General features: G+C 38.1%; 2 protein-coding genes across 2 annotated transcripts in view; both read right to left on the reverse strand.

The window, feature by feature from the left end:
• Positions 1-4,832, reverse strand: part of LOC140928854 (guanylate-binding protein 6-like) — a 23,501-nt gene extending 18,669 nt beyond the window's left edge. Inside the window, exons 1-2 of the mRNA XM_073378658.1 lie at positions 4,711-4,832; positions 4,005-4,077 (exon numbers count right to left, since the gene is read on the reverse strand). Of these exons, the coding sequence (XP_073234759.1) occupies positions 4,005-4,010 (6 nt within the window). The 5' untranslated portion in view covers positions 4,011-4,077; positions 4,711-4,832. The remainder of the gene's footprint in view (positions 1-4,004; positions 4,078-4,710) is intronic.
• A 2,368-nt stretch (positions 4,833-7,200) lies between these two features.
• Positions 7,201-19,932, reverse strand: part of LOC140926321 (uncharacterized) — a 32,276-nt gene continuing 19,544 nt past the window's right edge. Inside the window, exons 11-14 of the mRNA XM_073376075.1 lie at positions 11,364-11,618; positions 11,020-11,142; positions 9,864-9,911; positions 7,201-9,219 (exon numbers count right to left, since the gene is read on the reverse strand). Coding sequence (XP_073232176.1) covers positions 8,503-9,219; positions 9,864-9,911; positions 11,020-11,142; positions 11,364-11,618 — 1,143 coding nt within the window. The 3' untranslated portion in view covers positions 7,201-8,502. The remainder of the gene's footprint in view (positions 9,220-9,863; positions 9,912-11,019; positions 11,143-11,363; positions 11,619-19,932) is intronic.

The raw sequence follows: 19,932 nt of genomic DNA on the forward strand, positions 1-19,932 counted from the left end.
GGGCAAGCGAGGCGCGCGAAATGAACACGCGTCTGGAGGGTGAGGAGCGTGTTCTTAAAATATCTCCCTTCACCCTAAAAAAAATGGCGATTGCAACCCAGAACTGACAAACCTGTGACCCTCTTAAGTGTCCCCAAGTTAATGTAGACATTTCTCAGATTAAATTCGAATTTGGTATGTTGGTTGGTTTTAGGGGAAAGGAAAAACCGGAATTTCCGGAGAAAAACTAGCCTGCGAACGTAGACGTATTTCCGGTCGGTCTTTACCCTTGTGAAAGAAGCGACGACTTGAAAGGCGTCGGCCTCTAAATGCTAGAGAAAACCCTCTTGGAACATACAAGAGAATTAACAACAAGATCAACCTACATAATATATAGATTTAGCCAGAGCTAAAAGCGAAGCACCCGTTTATGTATTTATAATTTACTTCAGGCAATGACCTTGGAAAAACTGCAAAGAAATCCGAAAATCTATTACTTAACTTAAGGGAGGACTAAATGACTTTTCAGGACTAGCTGGAAAAACATAAGCTTAGCCTGTAATCAATAGCAAGCTAATAACTGGTCAGCTTGAAACCTAAAAATCACGTGATCTCGATGAGTTGGCACCCTAAGCCCGCATTACGGTCATGCTGCGCGCGAGAGCTGTGCTATTAAATCGACGCAAGGACTCAAACCCGGGTCACAATGGTGGGAGGAAAGTGCTCTCGTCAGAGTGCAATCCTTGCTTTAGGAATTAAGGATTGGCACAGTTGGCTAGTGTACGGCCTGCTTTGCGCGACGTTTATAGCTCAATTTCGAGGTGTAAATCACCAATTCTACCGCTGGTAGGCCGGTCGGTCTGTTACGACGTGTGCGCCGTTATGTCACTTCACATAGTGCTACTACCAATTTCATATCAGTGATTAGACCGACATTAGATCAAGAGTATGGTGCTCTGGTCTGGGCATCTAGAGATATCTAGTAGTGACAGTGCGATGGAAGCTTTGAAGTGGCCAAATCTAAGGTCCAGGCGCGATGAACATATCCTTAAACTTGTGAGGAAATGTATGGATGGTCGGTGCCCTCAGTATTTTAAGAATTATTTTGTTTTTAACAAGGACATTTGTGCTCGCTCAACCCGCCAGAGCAATCTTTTGCATCTGTCTGCTATGAGAACAGAAGTGGCCAGGAGATCTGTTTTTTTTTTTTTACCATGGAAGTACGGTTTTTAATAATTATTGTAACTGTACATAATTTTGGGAGATCTTAAGCGCGATCCATTCAACCAAAATTCCAACCGGTCCGACCGGGAAAAGTGGTCCACCTCAAAAGGTGGACTCGTTTTTTCGAAACTTTTCCGGTTGGACCGAACAGATCCATTTAGTTTTGGACCAAAATTTCCGGAAATTTTGGTTGAATGGATCGCGCCCCTTGTTATTAGTTCGTATGTTATATTACCATTGTATATATTTCATTATGTTTTTTTATTGTCTAGTTAGTGAACTTAGGGCTCGTACTGATTGCAGGGATGCTTTGTAAGCTCCCTGAATGGATTACCCTGAGTAATTACTTTTTGATTTTAAATAGAGGCGTCTATCTCTAATTGCAGTAAATGTCTGCGGGAGAAGCGGGATAAGACGAGCGCACCTTTGGCCCCAGGTTTGTTAGTCAGATCAGGACTATTCCGAGCTAACAATGCGAAATAAGGACCCTTTTACCTTAACCTTCACCGTTTTTGCTCCCTTTTAGGTCGCGAGGGACACCTATTCATGAATGAATTCATAAGGAAAAATCTTGCTTGTGCTACATCTTGTAAAACGCTGCTAAAACGATAATGTCGGCTGCTTTAGAGGTGATTTACATAAAATTTTACAGAGACATTGTGGAATGATGGAAGTTTAGGAGGGTTGTTTTTGTTATCATTATTATTTGGCAGATCGCTTTACGGCAGTACTTTAAGCCACAGTTGTACCAAATAGGGAAATCGCGCTTTTGTGTACAATTTTGCGGAAGGAATAGACGACAGCACTATGTGATTCTTTTAGTAAATGATCAGTCAAAATCTCTAGTGTATATGTATACAGCAGAGTTTACCATTTAACGTTTCCCTGCAAGCCGTATAATCGTTTAAATTAGCAAAATCACTCATTCCTGAAATTAACGCCTTATATTTTTTATAGCACAGGTAGCCCAAGCTCGAAATATGAGCATCAGCGAACATCGGCATTGTTGCGTAACATTCGAAATATAAGGATTTGTATGGGAAAAAAGCTATCGTTTCTGTAACCAAGGAAAATGAACGGATTTTAATAAAAAACAGCTTACCTTACTTAAAATGTGTATTACGTCTCTCCTGTGTTAGACTACGAGTAGTCCCCCTTTTTCCTCAGGGATAGTAGAGCGAGCGAAACGCGGGCGTGCGTGAAAATTACTCCACGCGAGAAAAGGCGACACGCGGCAGGGAGAGAGAAAAATCGCCTTTTCTCGCGTGGGGTGATTTTCACGCGCGCTCGCGTTTCGCTCGTTCTACTATCCCTGAGGAAAAATGGGGGACTACTCGTAGTCTACTCCTGTGTGGTCCACGGGCCGATTTATGCGTCTTTGTAAAAAACCGTTTACATAAAAACCCATAAAACGGCCTTCAGTCGGCCCGTGGACCACACAGGAGGGACGTAACACACATTTTAATTAAGGTGACCCGATTGATCTATATGTTATTCATTCTGTGTGTTAGACTTACGATAAAAGTAAAGGTGGGGATACCAGAGAGCTTCAAAGTAGGATGGTACCCACCCAAAAAAACTGGGTCGAGTCACCTTAAGCTGTTTTTTTGTTGTTGTTGTTGTGTTTTTTTTAATTGAAATCCTTTCATTTTCGTAGGTTTTTTCAGAAACGATAGGTTTTTTTTTCCCATACAAATCCTCATGTTTCGAATGCGTTACGCAACAATGCCGATGTTGGCCGATGCTCATCAGTTTCGAGCTTGGGCTACCTGTGTTTATGGAAACATTCTTTTGGAATAGCCCATTTTACAGTTACAGTTGGAAATGAGGCTGGAGTTGACCTTGTTTTGATACAACCCTGCTTGCTTTATTATGTAAATCATGTTTTTGTTATTCTAAATAGTATTTTTTTAGCAAAATTTACATTAGAAAAGGAAGGAGGTGTGTATCAAAACAAGGTCACCCTCAGTCTCACGTTCACTCAAAGGCAAGGACACCAAGCCCACAACTGTAACATGGCCTATTCTGCTTTATACATGACACACCACAGTTCACTAGATTTACCCCTCTGCAGTGCCAACTCATAAAGTTTTGTATATCTGCGCTGAATTCTTAGACACAAAATTGTCGGAAAAGTAAAATTTTGAGGCTCCGGGTTATAGCACGAGTATGTAGCAAGATATGTGATTATGGTAATTATGGTTAAGTACATTCCACGCTTCAATTTTGTTTATAAGTTGCTTCTTTTTATAGATTTAAAAATCACTGAAGCAAGGTTTGCTACCATTCAGAGCACGTTTTTCACTTTGAATAAACATTCGGTTCGCAGTCTAAGTGCCACATGTGCAAGTGATCACTTTAAATTATGCGCTCATCTTTTATCCAGTTATGAATATCTCGTATAAAACCTGTCGATGTTAGTCGTTGTACTTCGTGCCACGCTTCAAAATAAATACATTAATGAGCCCAAGGTGTCCCCCGTGACCTTAAGAGGAAAAAAAGAAAAAAAAAACATAAACAGCAACAGCGTCAAACCAAATTTGCGCTTGGTTACTTTTGTGTTATCTATTCAGTCCTCATGATCTTGGCAATTTAACAAAAAAAAGTACAGAACAGTATCTACTTTGAGCAATCCGTTTAACCTTATCGACCATTTAACTATATCTTCTAAACAACTAAACAGGCCGTTTCACTCATTCTCTTTATATGTTCGTCGGTTCGTTGAGACTGATATTATTTTGCTTGCCTTAAACATTCGGGGTTCTTAACCTTGAATTGAGTAAATTTCTTGGTTAACTTACATCCATAATCTGTAAGCACTTGAAGTCAACGCTCTGCGTCCTCTGTAGAAAGACCAATCTTCAGGCCAACTTTCTGCCAAAAAATGTAATGAGACAAGCAAAACTGACAACCAATATTAGCGGTATGAAGGCTTCAAGGTTTTAAAGAAAAAATAATAATAAAATGGAGTTGTCCGGAAGGGCCTGTAATGGTGTGTTCTGGTGTGTTTGTGTAATTCCAACGCGGAAGTAGACTGAAGTAAGCCGAAACTAAAAACCGCTTGGTGTTTTACTTCTTTAGGTTTACTTTCTTCTTTGGGTTACCTTAACCACATAAAGGAGATAATGATGTAAAAGCTGGAATATTGCTAAGCAGAAGGAAGTAGCAACGAAAATCTTTGTGTAATTAAGACTACTATTCATGCGTGACAATCTGTCTATTCCAACGGCATGTTTTTTGCCCAGGTGGAATTTGAGACGAGTCGCAACCACTCATACACCATGTTATAAGTTGTGAATGTGTAATATGTGGGTACCGCAACGCGTAAGCGAAAGTTGAACACGTCTTTTCTTATCTGTCCAGTGTAACGGCAATTCCATCCTACAGCATTGGTTAATAAGAACGGATAATAGTTTCACAAAAGCATAGAGACTAAGTCTATTGAATTGTGTCGCAAGAATCTTTCATACTCTCCAAGAGACGATTTAACTACGGATTATAACTGACCTTCAACCGGAGGAAATTAAGTTAGCGCGAGCTTGGCGCATTCTAGGTCTCCATTGATCACGATAACCTTCCAAAAACACCGGATTTATACTACCGGCAAGGTATATATGGTTGAAATGGGTAATCTGTGAAGTGTCACTTTCATCAGTGCCATATTTGGAATTCTCGAGCCAGTCATGCGCGGATGATCTTGCATTCTTTGCATTAGTTATTCTCGTCCCCTGCAGAGTCTCTGGGGACGAGAATGGTTTGTAAGCCTATTTTTTCCGAAAAGATGGCACTGAGTAAAGGGTGTTGCTGCACACAAAAGTCCGATAGAAACTTTGATATCCAGGAAAAAAAAATTTCCTGTCAATTTAGGAAAGAATCACATCAGCATACAATTATCCTTAGTGCTTTTCTTTGGGTGAATGCTAATTTAGGGTCTGTTATTTAAACAAAGTCTAACTTAGACCTTTCTACGTGGGTTGAGTTAAGAAAATAAGTACTTCTTTTCCTGTATATGCTATATGCTTTATTTAATTGTTCACGATAGTTGGTGTTAGATAAGAGCGTTGGGCAAACTGAAAATGGCTTAGAAAGCGTTTTTGTTAAACAAGGGCTGAACTCCGTTTAAACTAGTAGTTTCCAGTGGAAAGTGAAGTGCTGCGAGTAAAGCATGACATGGTCATTTTCTCGCTGAAAGGCATTTTCCAAAACTGGAAAGGGACGATAACCACTGTTGGCAGTTGAACCTTCCGTGCTCGAAACTAGAGACCAGAACTAAGTGAAAGAATATTTTTTAGTTCCCTTCTTTTACTCATTCTCAAAGGCTCTTTGTGATCACTTCAGGAGCCGATGACCTCTTTTTGTGGCTAACCATTTTTGGGGTAGGGTAGGAGGTGGGAGCGATGGAACGCCTGCGGTACTTTGAAACAAACGCTTATTTCGGAAATCTGGTTCTGTTATTTACCATGATAACTGTATTTTAACAGCTTTTATCAGCACTCGAGGGTCCATTAGATGAATGTGATGTGACAGCGATGAGATCAAAAATCAGTTAGCCCTTAGCGCCTGGTGAAATAATTCGATTTATTATATAAACACCAATTAAATACCTGGTGAGCTTTGGCGCGAAAACTTGATATCTTTACAGGTGAATAATAAATAGAACATTACATGGCCGCTTGGAGATACGAAATTTCTCTTGTCGTGTTATTTCAGCACTCGAAGAGAAATTTCGTATCTCCGCGCGGCGACTAGAACTGTGGTTAAGACGAAGCACGGGACTGGATGGAAACGTCAGAAATGATAACTTTCAAGAGGGCATTGTCGCAAGGCGATGCGTTTTGTCCAAGGCCCTTCACCTTATGTTTAAATCCTATAGCTTGGAAGCTCAAAGCAACCGAGGGAACAAGTTGTCAAAACTGATCGGTCTGAATATAACAGATCGATTGTACACTGATGAGTTGAAGGTATTTGCAGCGTTCTGAAGGCAAGGTGCAGAGAGTTCTGAGATCTGTTAAGGATGACGTGGAATGTGTGGATTTAGAGTGGAACGAGAAGAAGTGAGCGGTTTCGCAATGTGAAGGGTGACGAATAGTCTTTGCGAGCATTCGCGAGCTTGCGAGTACTGCGATTTTTTTGCGAGCACGAGCAGAGATAAAAAATTTGCTTTGCGAGCAGCGAGCACTTAGAGACTACAACTCGCGAGTAGCGAGCACTTCTTGTATAGGAGCAAGATCCTCGTGTCAGAACAACCTCTTCTGGAAGAATCCTAAAGCTTCCAAACCGTTATTATTGAAAACACGGCCTAATTAAAGCCCATTGAGTAGATCGGCAGAGAAGCTCAGAAGAACTCAAGGTAGCAATATCTTCTCTTTGTAACCATATATAGCTAGATTAGCTAATTTATTATTTATCGTTGTCATTTATCGCGTGCATTGCCACTGAACTTGATAGCCATATTTATAGGAATATTACATTTGCTTCACTGACAAGCGAGCATGCGAGCAACTGCAAAAATTTGGGGAGCACGAGCAAGCGAGCACTCGTTTAAATTTTGCGAGCAAATCGAGCAAAGGTAAAAATTTGCGAGCAGTTTAAAATTTTAATGGACCATTAAAATTTTCCATTTTCGCCCATTTCAACCAACCCTTAACAACTAACAACATTGCGGCGGTCACACGTGCCTGACACAAAAAATGCTCACAAACGCGTGATTCCGCGACGGCTAAGTGTACGCTCCGATAACGTCTTGTTCATGATGGTACCCAGGCATACGAAGGGCGTGAAAACCGGAGAATTTTTATATTTACTTAGTGTCGATGAAACTGGAGGACATCAAAGAATTATTCACATCCAGTTCGGTGAATAATTGATAAAACGATAACTAAACGGCAAAATGAAGCATAAGTTCAAAAACACGCGAATGCAGGAAGTCTTCAGTAAGGCTCCAAAAATTAACAGATAAATTGCATCATTGCCAATAACCAGTCTTTTAATCGGCTAAGTAAATTGACAAGCTAGTTTTCACACTCAAAATGTAAAAATATTTAAATGCACAACAATTATGAAAATTTTACTTACTATAGTAGGGTTATTTAGTGACAATACAATCAGCAAGTATAATACCATATAATCAGTAGGTGACTTTAAATGTGAAGTACCTAAAGTGTCAATTTAATTGAGATGGCAAGTACTTTTTACAAAACATGATCGACCTTAACCTTAACTACAAAATAAAGTTATATGCTTTAGCGCTCCAAAAGCCTTTTTCAGATTTGAAAAGTGCTAACTATTGTTTAGCAATTATTGGCTGATTATGATCTGAAGAATTATGGACATTCGAGGAGGGTTTTATTCGCTAAGGCCGCTTAGGTTGAGGCAGTTAACATCCTCCGAGATCTGCATAATATAATTGAAATGTGCAAGTACACCTACTAAAAAAATGTAAAAGTTGCATGCTTTTTGACGCTTCAAAAGCCTTCTTCAGCCTTCTTATTTTGCAATTATTGGATAGGGCTGAGAATGATTTGAAGAATTACGGAGATCAAGGATGGTAATCTCGTCTGAAGGCTGAGGTAGATAACACCTTACTAAATCTGCATAATTCTTCAGATCATACGGAAGGCAAATATAATAATTGTCTTATTATTTTTTCAAAAAATCCCTAGTTTAAAGACAAGCTTAAATATGCTAGCCCTGTTCGATGTTAAGTTCCAGTTTTCATTTGCCTGTTTCACGGCAAGTTCATGATGTAAAGGAACGTTTAGTTTTGCCATGTTCTCCATCCAATAATTGTATTCTTGCTTTTCTTTCTATGTCTAGAGGCAGTAGTTCGGCTATTTCTTGTTCGCCAAACGCGTCCTGCTCTACCAAAACAACGTAAGATTGTCAGAATTGTCAGTATGGCTTCATTGGCGTCTTTTTATCTATCATTTATGCGAAACTTATCGACGTCGTTATTCAAATATCGCAAACGTCTTCCGAATATGGTTAACTCTAGGTGGATATGAATGATTAGCCGAGGGATTTGAGCCACTCAAAAAAGAAGAAATATTTTGAATGAATAATAATGTTAGTAAATTAATTAATTTATTATTATTACTACTTTTTCCAGCCAAGTCATATTACCGATATTTTCATGACTTGAAGTTATTATGCGGTTGCCTTACCTACAATTTGTCTACTTAAGAATTTATTTTTCTCACTAGTTTGCTGATATCTGTCATCTTATAGTAACCAGCGAAAACTGTTCGTGTAAGAAAAACGTTTCTTCCACGATCCTTAAAAGTGGGACCAAGGTACTTGTCACATTGTCAAGCATTTATCCTTCACACCAGTCCCTAACGCCTTGAGTTTTGACCATTGCCGCTTAAAAAAGCCTGGTTTCTTAAGATCCCGAAGTTCTCCTTCAAGGACATCCATCCTCGTTTTCATACGTGTCATCTGGGTTATTCGTTCATCTGCCGCAGCCTGGTATTTATTTTTCAATTTCGCAATATCCCTTTCCCTCTTTTCATTTAGCTCTTGACGTAAGTCATCTTGTTGTTGCAGATACTTTGCCTCCATCTTCTTTTCAATGTGTTGCTCTCTTTTTCCTAAGGAATCCTTGTGTGCCTCTGTCAAATCCTGAATCTTAGCTTCCATCTGATGACACAATTCTTCCTGTTCTTTCTTGTGTCTCTTCTCCATTTCTGCTCGGATTTCTTCTTGACGTTCTGAGACATTCTGTGCGTTCAGTTCCATCTGTTCACTGAGTCGGCACTTCTCTTCATCTTGCTTAGCCACTAAATCTGACAGCTTTTCAATCATTTTCATGTTGTCTTCATTTGCTTTTTGAACTGCCAAGAACTTATTTTGGAGATCCTGGTTTTGCTGTACAAGTAACTCTCTGTTCTGTTTTGCAGTCTTCATGTTTGCTTCTACCATGTTGTTCATTTGCTCCCTTTGCAGCCTAAGCTCGTTATCCATCTGTTCACGAAGCTTCTGTCTCTCTTCGCTCTGTTTCCTGCCTAACATTTCCATCTACAATGAATAAACAAATGAATAAGCATTAAGCTTCCGCTCGAGTCGTGTGTATGGTCTGGCTCATGATCACGGACAGCTCGTGGTCAAACGACTAGCTAAACGTAAAAAACCTTTGGCTTATGAGGAATGTAGCTTGCTTCGGAGACTTATTTAACCACGGTTGGTAACGTCTGCGAAACAGCTCCGAGATCCTTGTTCTGAGCCCCCAACGGACCCAACGGATACCGGAAGTGCGTTTCGAATTTCCTTTCATCTTGATTGGAAAATCGACAATGGCTTCTTTTAACAGGCCAATCGTGGCGCGTACTCAAATCCTGGTACACAGGTGGGGGCCTTGAACAAAGATTTTTAGCGGTGTAAATTAGAGTTTAGATTCGGCTGTGGCGGAGGCTATTTGGAATGCGACGTTCCATCCAGTTACGTTTGGCTGATTGTATTTGCGTAGGCTGAGATGTTTTTAGAACATTATGTAATCCAGCACTGAAGAAAACCTCAGTCGATCCAGAACACGGAATTAATTGGGTAAAACGGAGCAATACACATGAGCTAACGTCAATTCGTTGAGTTCGGCTCAAGAAAAGTACATTGTTCGACCAGAGCCGACGTTAAGTTATTTCTAGTACCAACAAGATATGGGTAACCTCTTTCTTGACTGCCAGATTCTCCTGACGCAATCGTTCTTGCTCTTCCTGTTAACAGATAAACATTTTTAAAAAGTCGTCAGCCATAGATAACAACCCGTGAGCGTTATTCGGAGATACTAGGATAAGGTTAGGTGACAGGCGTATTTTATAATTATTTTGATTGAAAACCACGCAAACATTGGTAGGATTCAAAGTTGATTACTTGTTGCGGCAAAAGTCAGTAGTGGGATAGGGATGAAATTAACCTTAAATCTCATTAATTTGCGCAGGAATACATTAACGCCAACGACGTCGTAACCTTTTGTCTTTATCTCGTGAATAAAATGCGCAGGAATCTCATTAAGATAAGGTCATGTGCTCTTTTTAGTTGCTTTCTAGAGAATTTTTATACTCTGTACAATGCTTTCTACAGAGTCAAGTAAACAAAGATTGACATTTTTGCTTGACAAGCAGTTTTTTGTTTCGCTGAGCTTCGACCTCGTTTTTATGTTTTTCCCGAAAAACCATCACGATTTCGCATTCGCCTAACCCCCTTTTTTGCCCTTTTGAAAGGAGTCCACCAATCAAAACACACCTTGGACATTATCATACCCAAATAAGGATACTGACTCACCAAATAAAAAATAGACAATCACATCATACCCACAGAAGGATATGACACACATAATTAAAAATACTATGACAGCATCCATCTAAAAATAACTAAAAACCTGTAAAACCGGTTAAACCAACTAAAAATAGCACACGACCTTATCTTAATGAGATTCCTGCGCACTTTATTTATGAGATAAAGACAAAAGGTTAGAAACGTCATTGCCGTTAATGTATTCCTCAGCAAGTTAATGAGATTTCTGCTCATAGAAAAGATTAATTTTATTCCTAACCCACTACTAAAGTCGAAAATTAATTAAATTAATCCTATAACCTTATTCCTCGGCAAAAATCCGTTAAAATAGATATCCAAAAACAAGCGATTGGGAAATACTGACTTCTGTCATCCTGCAAAGTTTTAGGTCCAAAAAAATAAAAACCGCAAAACTAGTATTGAAGGGATCATTTTTTTATGCAGCTGACCCACCGTGAAAAGGAAAAAGAGATTACCCTTGCTTATTAAGTTTTCTAAAGTCAAAAGCATCGTGAGAAAAAATAGAACCTCAAGCTTTTGCTTCTCCTGTTCTTGAAAAGCCTGAGCTGCTAATTCCTGGGCTAGTTTCTCATCATAGTCTTTGAGTTGTCTTAGCAAACTCAAGTATTGCTTCTGTTCTTTCAAAAGGACCTGCAAGCAAACAAAAACGCACACAAATTCACTGAAACGAAAAACAACCTTAGCAGTTTAATCGAACGTCTTAATCTGTTACTAGGAGGGGTTTCTTAGATGTCAAAAACTAACAGACGTCTGTTTCAGTTTCAATTTTGACGAACTAATCTAAATTAGCAGATAGCCGGTCGCATTACACAATTCGAATGAAATGGACCAATTTCAACGTTTAATCGTACCGGGTGAAATTCATAGAAAACTGCGGCAATAACATCTTTGGCACCTATAGCAGAATTGTGGTAATCTTCCTTTATCTGATTGTATCCACCAATGATTTCATCGAAAGATATTTTGGCCGCTTCTTTCCCCTGCAGTCGTCGAAGGACTGGATCAAGGTGTTTCTCTTTCAGCTGAATTAGTAAGCTGTTACAGAATTCTCTTGTTAACTTTTCATTTCTGGTTTTCCATGATATCAGCTTCTCATTTAACAGTTCCTGAGCAGAAGAAAAAAGAAGGCGAAAAAAGAGAAAAAATAGAAATAACGCTAAGTTCCCTGAACGAAAAGACTGGTTAATCTACCGATAAGCAAAATGATATATTGATAATAAGTTTTTTATTTTGGAATTAAATTGAATTAAATTAAAGACAAGTTTTACAATGTCGTTTAAGTGATTAAATAAATTAAATTATACAATTCCAGTTAAATAGATATTAACCTAAAAGAAAAAAGAAAAAGGATAACAATAACAACAAAATATATATATATGTATATCATTACAACAACAACGACAACAATATATAGAGGTGCCTGGTAAGGTAGACCGTGACATTTTTACGAACCCGTCTAAGCATCAACTACTATTAAGTGCATTAGTTAGCTTCTTAAGTTAGGTAATATGCTTGGTAGGTATTGCTGTTGAAATGAAAATGACTCGCAAAAAGCACAAAGAACGCATTATGGATTTACATGAAAACGACTTTTAACTGGTGCGTTCGGCTTCATTTTATATGCTGGGACTGGAATACTTTCACAGTGACGAACTGAGCGAGCAGCAATAACGCACTTAAATTCACTATTAAAGTTTTTACGTAAGTCAAGTATACTACAACTTTGCTCCAAAGTTAGCAAGTAGGAAGCTGCTATGTTGATGAAGCCCCTTACTGACCGAATACATTCAGATTGCTTTGTCTCACCGTGTCTCAGGCAATCATGACAGCCGTGGGCTCTGTTCTCTGGTTTGGAACGCTGACCTATGTTACGCCCCAGACTCATGTATCTTGTGCACGCGCTGAAGGCGCCAGAGGGCCTCTGGCCATTTGTGCCAGGAGAAATAATAATAATAATAATAATAATAATAATAGTAATAATAATAATAATAATAATAATTATAATATTTAATATTTATATTGCACATTTTCTATAAAAATAATCAGATGCGCATTACAAACATCACAATAAATACAAAAGTAAGAACCTATTTACAGTCACTTTGGAAGGAAAAAAAACTCTTTCCATTTTATAGCTCCGGTCGTTCCCGTGGAAAAGCCCGAGCAATTAAGAAATCTAGTCGTGAAAGAGTAAGACAAGTCCCTATGTTTTGATTGAAAGCGAGACTTCCTTCATTGTGATTGGCTTAAGGTGGCCGAACACAGTTTTGCGGGTGGTCAGCGGTAACTCGCTTGACGGCGCGTGTTTTAAATTAGACAAACAAACATGGCGGAGAAAAAGCAATGGTACACAGACGACCATTTCTCAAAATCTACTCATTAAAATTTTGTGATATTTGGGAATTTTTACTTTTATTGTATTTCAAATAATGAGAACTTTAAAATGGAATTTGAACAGACGAATTTTGTGTCACATTTAATAATTACAGTACAATTATGTCATTGATTATCTAAAAACCTGTCTGTTGAGGTGACTCGACCCAGTTTTTTTTTAGGGGGTACCATCCTACTTTGAAGCTCTCTGGTATCCCCACCTTTACTTTTATCGTAAGTCTAACACATAGAATGGATAACATATAGATCAAAATCTGCTGTTGCCGGCATTTTCCGTGAAAATCTCTCGGCTACACATAGTGCGCATTAGTGCCTTGCGCTGAACAGAGTTTCACCAAAATCGCAAAGACCCAATTCGAGAAATTCAGCTGTTTCCAAATTTAGGTCATAATTTATGCGAAATGATAAGCAAACTTTACACGGATTATATCTAAAAACTATGAGATTCATCTCTGTATTTTGGGCATCGTTATAACAGATGGGTCCTTGCAAGTCAGCAAAACGCTTTAGGGCCTTGTAAATGCGCGCGATTTCGAGCAAAGCAAACATATAGAAATTATAGTTTTCGCTATTTGTTGACGTTTGTCAGCGTTTAAGAGTCAATCTCACGAAAAAAGCATTTTCTTAAAAATTCGTAGTTTTTTTTCCTTCAAATTTTTTCAGCGCCACAATTGATTAACTAACTACCCGCACTCTGAATTTCATGGTCATTGAAAAACTGTGACATTACCTTCTATAAGCCCAAACTTGAGTAAATATTGAAGATTTTTAGCGTTTTGGCTGAGTTTGTGCTTTGGGAGTTGTCTATTGTTTCTAGTCTGTCATGATACAGCATTCTTGTTCAGCACGCGTGCAATGACCACGCTTGGCTGACTTCCGAATGCTCACCGAGATATGATAATTTAGTATAAGAAAATAGAAGGGATTCCCGTCACGAGTTGGTTTAATTATTGGCTTGCATTAAACCTATGAAAAAATGATATTTTTTTAATAGTAAGTAGATTTAGTGCGTGGCACTTCTTGATTTTTTTGCAAAGGCACAAGAAATTAAAAATTGTGAGTTAAACCTCTATGTATCACGCGATGGCCTGTCTCACTGTACCAAAATTATCATATTCGGAAGTCAGCCAAGCGCGGTCATTGCACGCGTGCTGAACAAGAATGCTGTATCATGACAGACTAGAAACAATAGACAACTCCCAAAGCACAAACTCAGCCAAAACGCTAAAAATCTTCAATGTTTACTCAAGTTTGGGCTTATAGAAGATAATGTCACAGTTTTTCAATGACCATGAAATTCAGAGTCCGGGTAATTAGTTAATCAATTGTGGCGCTGAAAAAATTTGAAGGAAAAAAAACTACGAATTTTTAAGAAAATGCTTTTTTCGTGAGATTGACTCTTAAACGCTGACAAACGTCAACAAATAGCGAAAACTATAATTTCTATATGTTTGCTTTGCTCGAAATCGCGCGCATTTACAAGGCCCTAAAGCGTTTTGCTGACTTGCGAGGACCCATCTGTTATAACGATGCCTAAAATAAAGAGATGAATCTCATAGTTTATTAGATATAATCCGTGTAAAGTTTGCTTATCATTTTCGCATAAATTATGACCTAAATTTGGAAACCGCTGAATTTCTCGAATTGGGTCTTTGCGATTTTGGTGAAACTCTGTTCAGCGAAAGGCACTAATGCGCACTATGTGTAGCCGAGAGATTTTCACGAAAAAATGCCGGCAACAGCAGATTTTCGACTCAGACCTCAAAGGGGCGTGGCATTATAACCACGTGACATTTACCCCGATCGCCAAAAATTTTATGTTATATTGTAGATTGATCTATATGTTATCCATTCTATGTGTTAGACTTACGATAAAGGTAAAGGTGGGGATACCAGAGAGCTTCAAAGTAGGATGGTAGCCCCCCAAAATAACTGGGTCGAGTCACCTTAAAATTTGGTCAAATACGTTTCAAATGGTAATGATTAATTATAGTAAGCTGTGTACAAGTTTGTATAGGTAATAGCATGATTAGTAGTGGTATTTGGCATAAATACCACGAGTGATATTTCAAAATTGTTATACGTAAATTCACGAGCCGGTAGGCGAGTGAAATTTGAGACAATTTTGAAATATCACGAGTGGTATTTATGCCAAATATCACGTACAAATTATGCTATTATTTGTTTATACTACTACCCGCAAAAGGTTTATAATTTTCACATGTAGGTATTTCAAATTAAGCTGAAATACCACTGCTCTAAGCCAATCAAATTGCAGAAATTTCTCATGTACTAGTATAAATAGGAAAATCTAATGAGCGAATTTTATGCAAACTAAGCAAAAGTGAAATTTTAAGGTTGTGTTCAATCGTTCATGTTGCCATGGAAACTACGAAAACGTCAAATTTTACCCGTCAGTCAAAATCTTTCATCAGTATATTTTACACTTGCCAAGTTTCAGCTTGTGAGCTGCAACCTTTCTCTTGCCATGATTAGGCAAATGACATATACTCGGAGACTGCCAAAATTGTGTTCAGCCACCTTAAATACGACACAGCATGTTCAAGGTACGAGGTCAACTTAACCTTTGGAAGTAAACACAGCGACCATTGTCTGGACAGCACATTGCGTGACTGTTGTGAACGCTTTCATGATTGTCACTTTTAAGGTGACTCGACCCAGTTTTTTTTTGAGGGGGTACCATCCTACTTTGAAGCTCTCTGGTATCCCCACCATTACTTTTATCGTAAGTCTAACATATAGAATGGATAACATATAGATCAATCTACAATATAACATAAAATTTTTGGCGATCGGAGTAAATGTCACGTGGTTATAATGCCACGCCCCTTTGAGGTCTGAGTCGAAAATCTGCTGTTGCCGGCATTTTTTCGGGAAAATCTCTCGGCTACACATAGTGCGAATTAGTGCCTTGCGCTGAACAGAGTTTCACCAAAATCGCAAAGACCCAATTCGAGAAATTCAGCTGTTTCCAAATTTAGGTCATAATTTATGCGAAAATGATAAGCAAACTTTACACGGATTATATCTAATAAACTATGAGATTCATCTCTGTATTTTGGGCATCGTTACAACAGATGGGTCCTCGCAAGTCAGCAAAACGCTTTAGGGCCTTGTAAATGCGCGCGATTTCGAGCAAAGCAAACATATAGAAATTATAGTTTTCGCTATTTGTTGACGTTTGTCAGCGTTTAAGAGTCAATCTCACGAAAAAAGCATTTTCTTAAAAATTCGTAGTTTTTTTTCCTTCAAATTTTTTCAGCGCCACAATTGATTAACTAACTACCCGCACTCTGAATTTCATGGTCATTGAAAAACTGTGACATTATCTTCTATAAGCCCAAACTTGAGTAAACATTGAAGATTTTTAGCGTTTTGGCTGAGTTTGTGCTTTGGGAGTTGTCTATTGTTTCTAGTCTGTCATTATACAGCATTCTTGTTCAGCACGCGTGCAATGACCACGCTTGGCTGACTTCCGAATAAAAAATTTGAAGGAAAAAAAACTACGAATTTTTAAGAAAATGCTTTTTTCGTGAGATTGACTCTTAATCGCTGACAAACGTCAACAAATAGCGAAAACTATAATTTCTATATGTTTGCTTTGCTCGAAATCGCGCGCATTTACAAGGCCCTAAAGCGTTTTGCTGACTTGCAAGGACCCATCTGTTATAACGATGCCCAAAATAAAGAGATGAATCTCATAGTTTATTAGATATAATCCGTGTAAAGTTTGCTTATCATTTCGCATAAATTATGACCTAAATTTGGAAACAGCTGAATTTCTCGAATTGGGTCTTTGCGATTTTGGTGAAACTCTGTTCAGCGCAAGGCACTAATTCGCACTAGTGTAGCCGAGAGATTTTCACGAAAAAATGCCGGCAACAGCAGATTTTCGACTCAGACCTCAAAGGGGCGTGGCATTATAACCACGTGACATTTACTCCGATCGCCAAAAATTTTATGTTATATTGTAGATTGATCTATATGTTATCCATTCTATATGTTAGACTTACGATAAAAGTAATGGTGGGGATACCAGAGAGCTTCAAAGTAGGATGGTACCCCCCCCCCCAAAAAAAAAAACTGGGTCGAGTCACCTGAAGTACTTCACTTTATGTTACATATAAATTGTCTATTGTCGTGATAAATAATACATATGTTCGAATAAAATAGAATAAAAAAACTGAAAGAAAACAACTTTGATTGGAAATTTAAAAAGCATTGATTGATCTGTATAAATAGTTCAAAATATTGGGTTCCCAACGCGCTAATATTTCATTGATTGGGTTGTACGTTGCAACAACAACAACTTTTCTTACCCTGACCCTAACAAGTTCCTCTGGAAAAAGGAACCTTCCAGGACACTACGGCTGCCCTTTTCAATATTTTTCCTGATAATCTTAAGAAACGTGACGATTTTAATTTATTTATTTAGTTTATGCATTTTTAAATTCTTATAGAACCTTAACTTAACTACTTCGGCGGAGCACGAAGTTAAGGATTCTTGCAGTTCAGGAATTTTCCAAAGTTAAATCTTCGGGATATCCGAATATCCCGAAGTTGCTTCGGCATTAGTGCGAGGTATTTTCGAGTTCTTTGATGCATTCTTTCAGGGAAAGAAATAATTATGAGGAATAAATAAAATATATATATATATTATGCCAGGGTTTGAACCAACTAAAGTGTAACTAGTCAGATCAGATGAGCCGCTCTAACGGTTGCGCCACGGCGACTAAAGGTCATTTGAAATGTGAAAAATAGCTTTAAGTTATTGGAGGCAGATCCAAAGGAGGGCCCCCTCTCCACTATTTTTAGACCAAACTGAGGCCCGAAGGGCCGAAAAAATTTTTTTGGACACCGAAATTGATAAGCTAATTAGGGAAGAGTTGGATGTTTTTGATCCGAGTGATTTGGAAATTTGGGATAAAATTGGCGACTATTTAAGAAGAGGAAATAGTGAATATTTTGCTGAAATACGTATGTTGCAGTGTTATATGGCGCCTTCACATACAAATGCACACACTGTTCGCGGTAGGCCCACAGCAAAAAAGGAAATAAGGCGTTTTCAGAATGGGCTGGTCCGCGAACCTAAAGTTAATGAAAGGAAACTATTAAGGGAGTGAAAGACATTATGCTTAAGTAGACGACATCAGTTTGTACAAAGTGAAGATGACACAAGTTACCCGGAGAAACGTTTTGCAAAAGGAATGTGTATAACGTTTAAGAGTGAAGGGATTTGGACAATTAAAGAAGATTGCAGCAAGAGTAATTCGAAAGAGAAAGAGGTGCAGTCGTTTGTGTTGTGTGTAGACCAACCGATAGATTGTCAACAAGAGGAAGAAGAACGCAGTTATCGTCGTTTCGTACAGGTTGTGATAGGAATCATTATCCTGGCTTCCTCTTCTTTTGGTTTTTTTGGAAAAAAAGGTGTTTTCACGCTTGCTTTTGTACTGCGTGTCTATGTTTTCCATGTAATAATTTATGTTGCGGTGTTGTACATGAATTATCCTCAGTGTGGAGATTGTGCATTATCAGCAAGTTTAAGATAAGGAAACTGCTGCTGTTGTAGAGGAAATAAAGGAAGTTGAACTGAGATCTCGTTATGCGCAATTTATTTATAACGGAAATGATCATCGAATTCGCTTACAGCGACACTGGCATGCACCAAGCAGATTTCCGGTGCAGAAGTTAACGTCTCTTACACAAAAAGAGAGAAGCAAGGGCATTTGTATGGACGGGTATCCGGAAAAAATACCCAAGTGTCGTCTAAAATTTATTGTTATATAAAATGTGCAAATTCTCGTTTAAAGAGGTAATACGTATAAAGGAAAAAAATGTGAGTTTGTTTCAAAGGGGAGTAACAAACAGGTTCATAAACGAGGAAAGGTGTATTTGTTGTCTAAGTACGAAAAAAGAGAATAGCAATGAAATATGGAAATAAGATTTTAGGGAAGTTTTTACGCCTGTGTACACGTAATTTTCCAATAAGTGACTATATAAGTTTAAGCCACAAGGTCATTTGTAAAAAATTGGAGCTTTGTTATGATATCAAAAAGAATCCAGGACCTTCTTTCCGCAACGCCGAAGTGTACGCTTCAAAAACGTGTTCTTGTTAATTATATTTTGAGTTTCATTCACACGATCCTAGTAAATACTTTCTCTTTTAATAGTTATTTGTTCTGTTTTTTATTCTGTGGTTTTATTGTAAATATTTGATGCATGCTTTTATTTTTACTTTTTTTTCGCTATAAGTAACTGATGAAGACCCACAATGTGGAAACACTGTTATTAAACCGATTACTGACTTACTTACCAACAAACAAAAAGTTTACTTCTTCTACTGTAGACTAAAAGAAATTACAAGAACTATAAATAAGAACTATTGTTACATACGGTATTTGGACACCCAAAATAACTTTTAAAATCTGAACTAGTTGGGTGACCATGATAATTATGATAATTGATCATGAAAATGAGAAAAGACAGGATAGAGGCATAACAAATACAAAAATAATTCACATAAATGTCATAAACTTGGTACAAAAGTAAATGCGCACCACAAAACATAAATATTATACATAAAAGAAAAGAAAAAATCCAAATATCAGTAAAGATTATGACATATTTTGTCGCCAAACATTCCAAGTTTGGATTAGGCGGGTGTTGTCGACTTGATTTGTATTCGCTCAACAAAATATTCTTTGGAAGAATTTTTAGACGTTAAGAATAATTTCTGGAGGCAAGTGCGCTGTTTCTGAGCGAGAAATATGCTGATCAGGTCGATCAAAAACATATGAACAACTTATTTTTGGCGCGACGGTTTGCTTTAACGGCCGTTAAACTTCAAATGTTTGGCGGCAAAATACGTTCTGTCTGGCACCCTTTTAGAACATAGATGCAACCGACGGTATTTTGTATTTGGTGGGCTCTTATGTTTTATACTGAAGCCATTATAAAAGGCTGACTATTATCCATTAGGTTGTTGTGTAACAAGCTCGGCTATCT

Source organism: Porites lutea, chromosome 2 (genome assembly GCF_958299795.1).
Source record: "Porites lutea chromosome 2, jaPorLute2.1, whole genome shotgun sequence".
Taxonomy (NCBI): Eukaryota; Metazoa; Cnidaria; class Anthozoa; order Scleractinia; family Poritidae; genus Porites; species Porites lutea.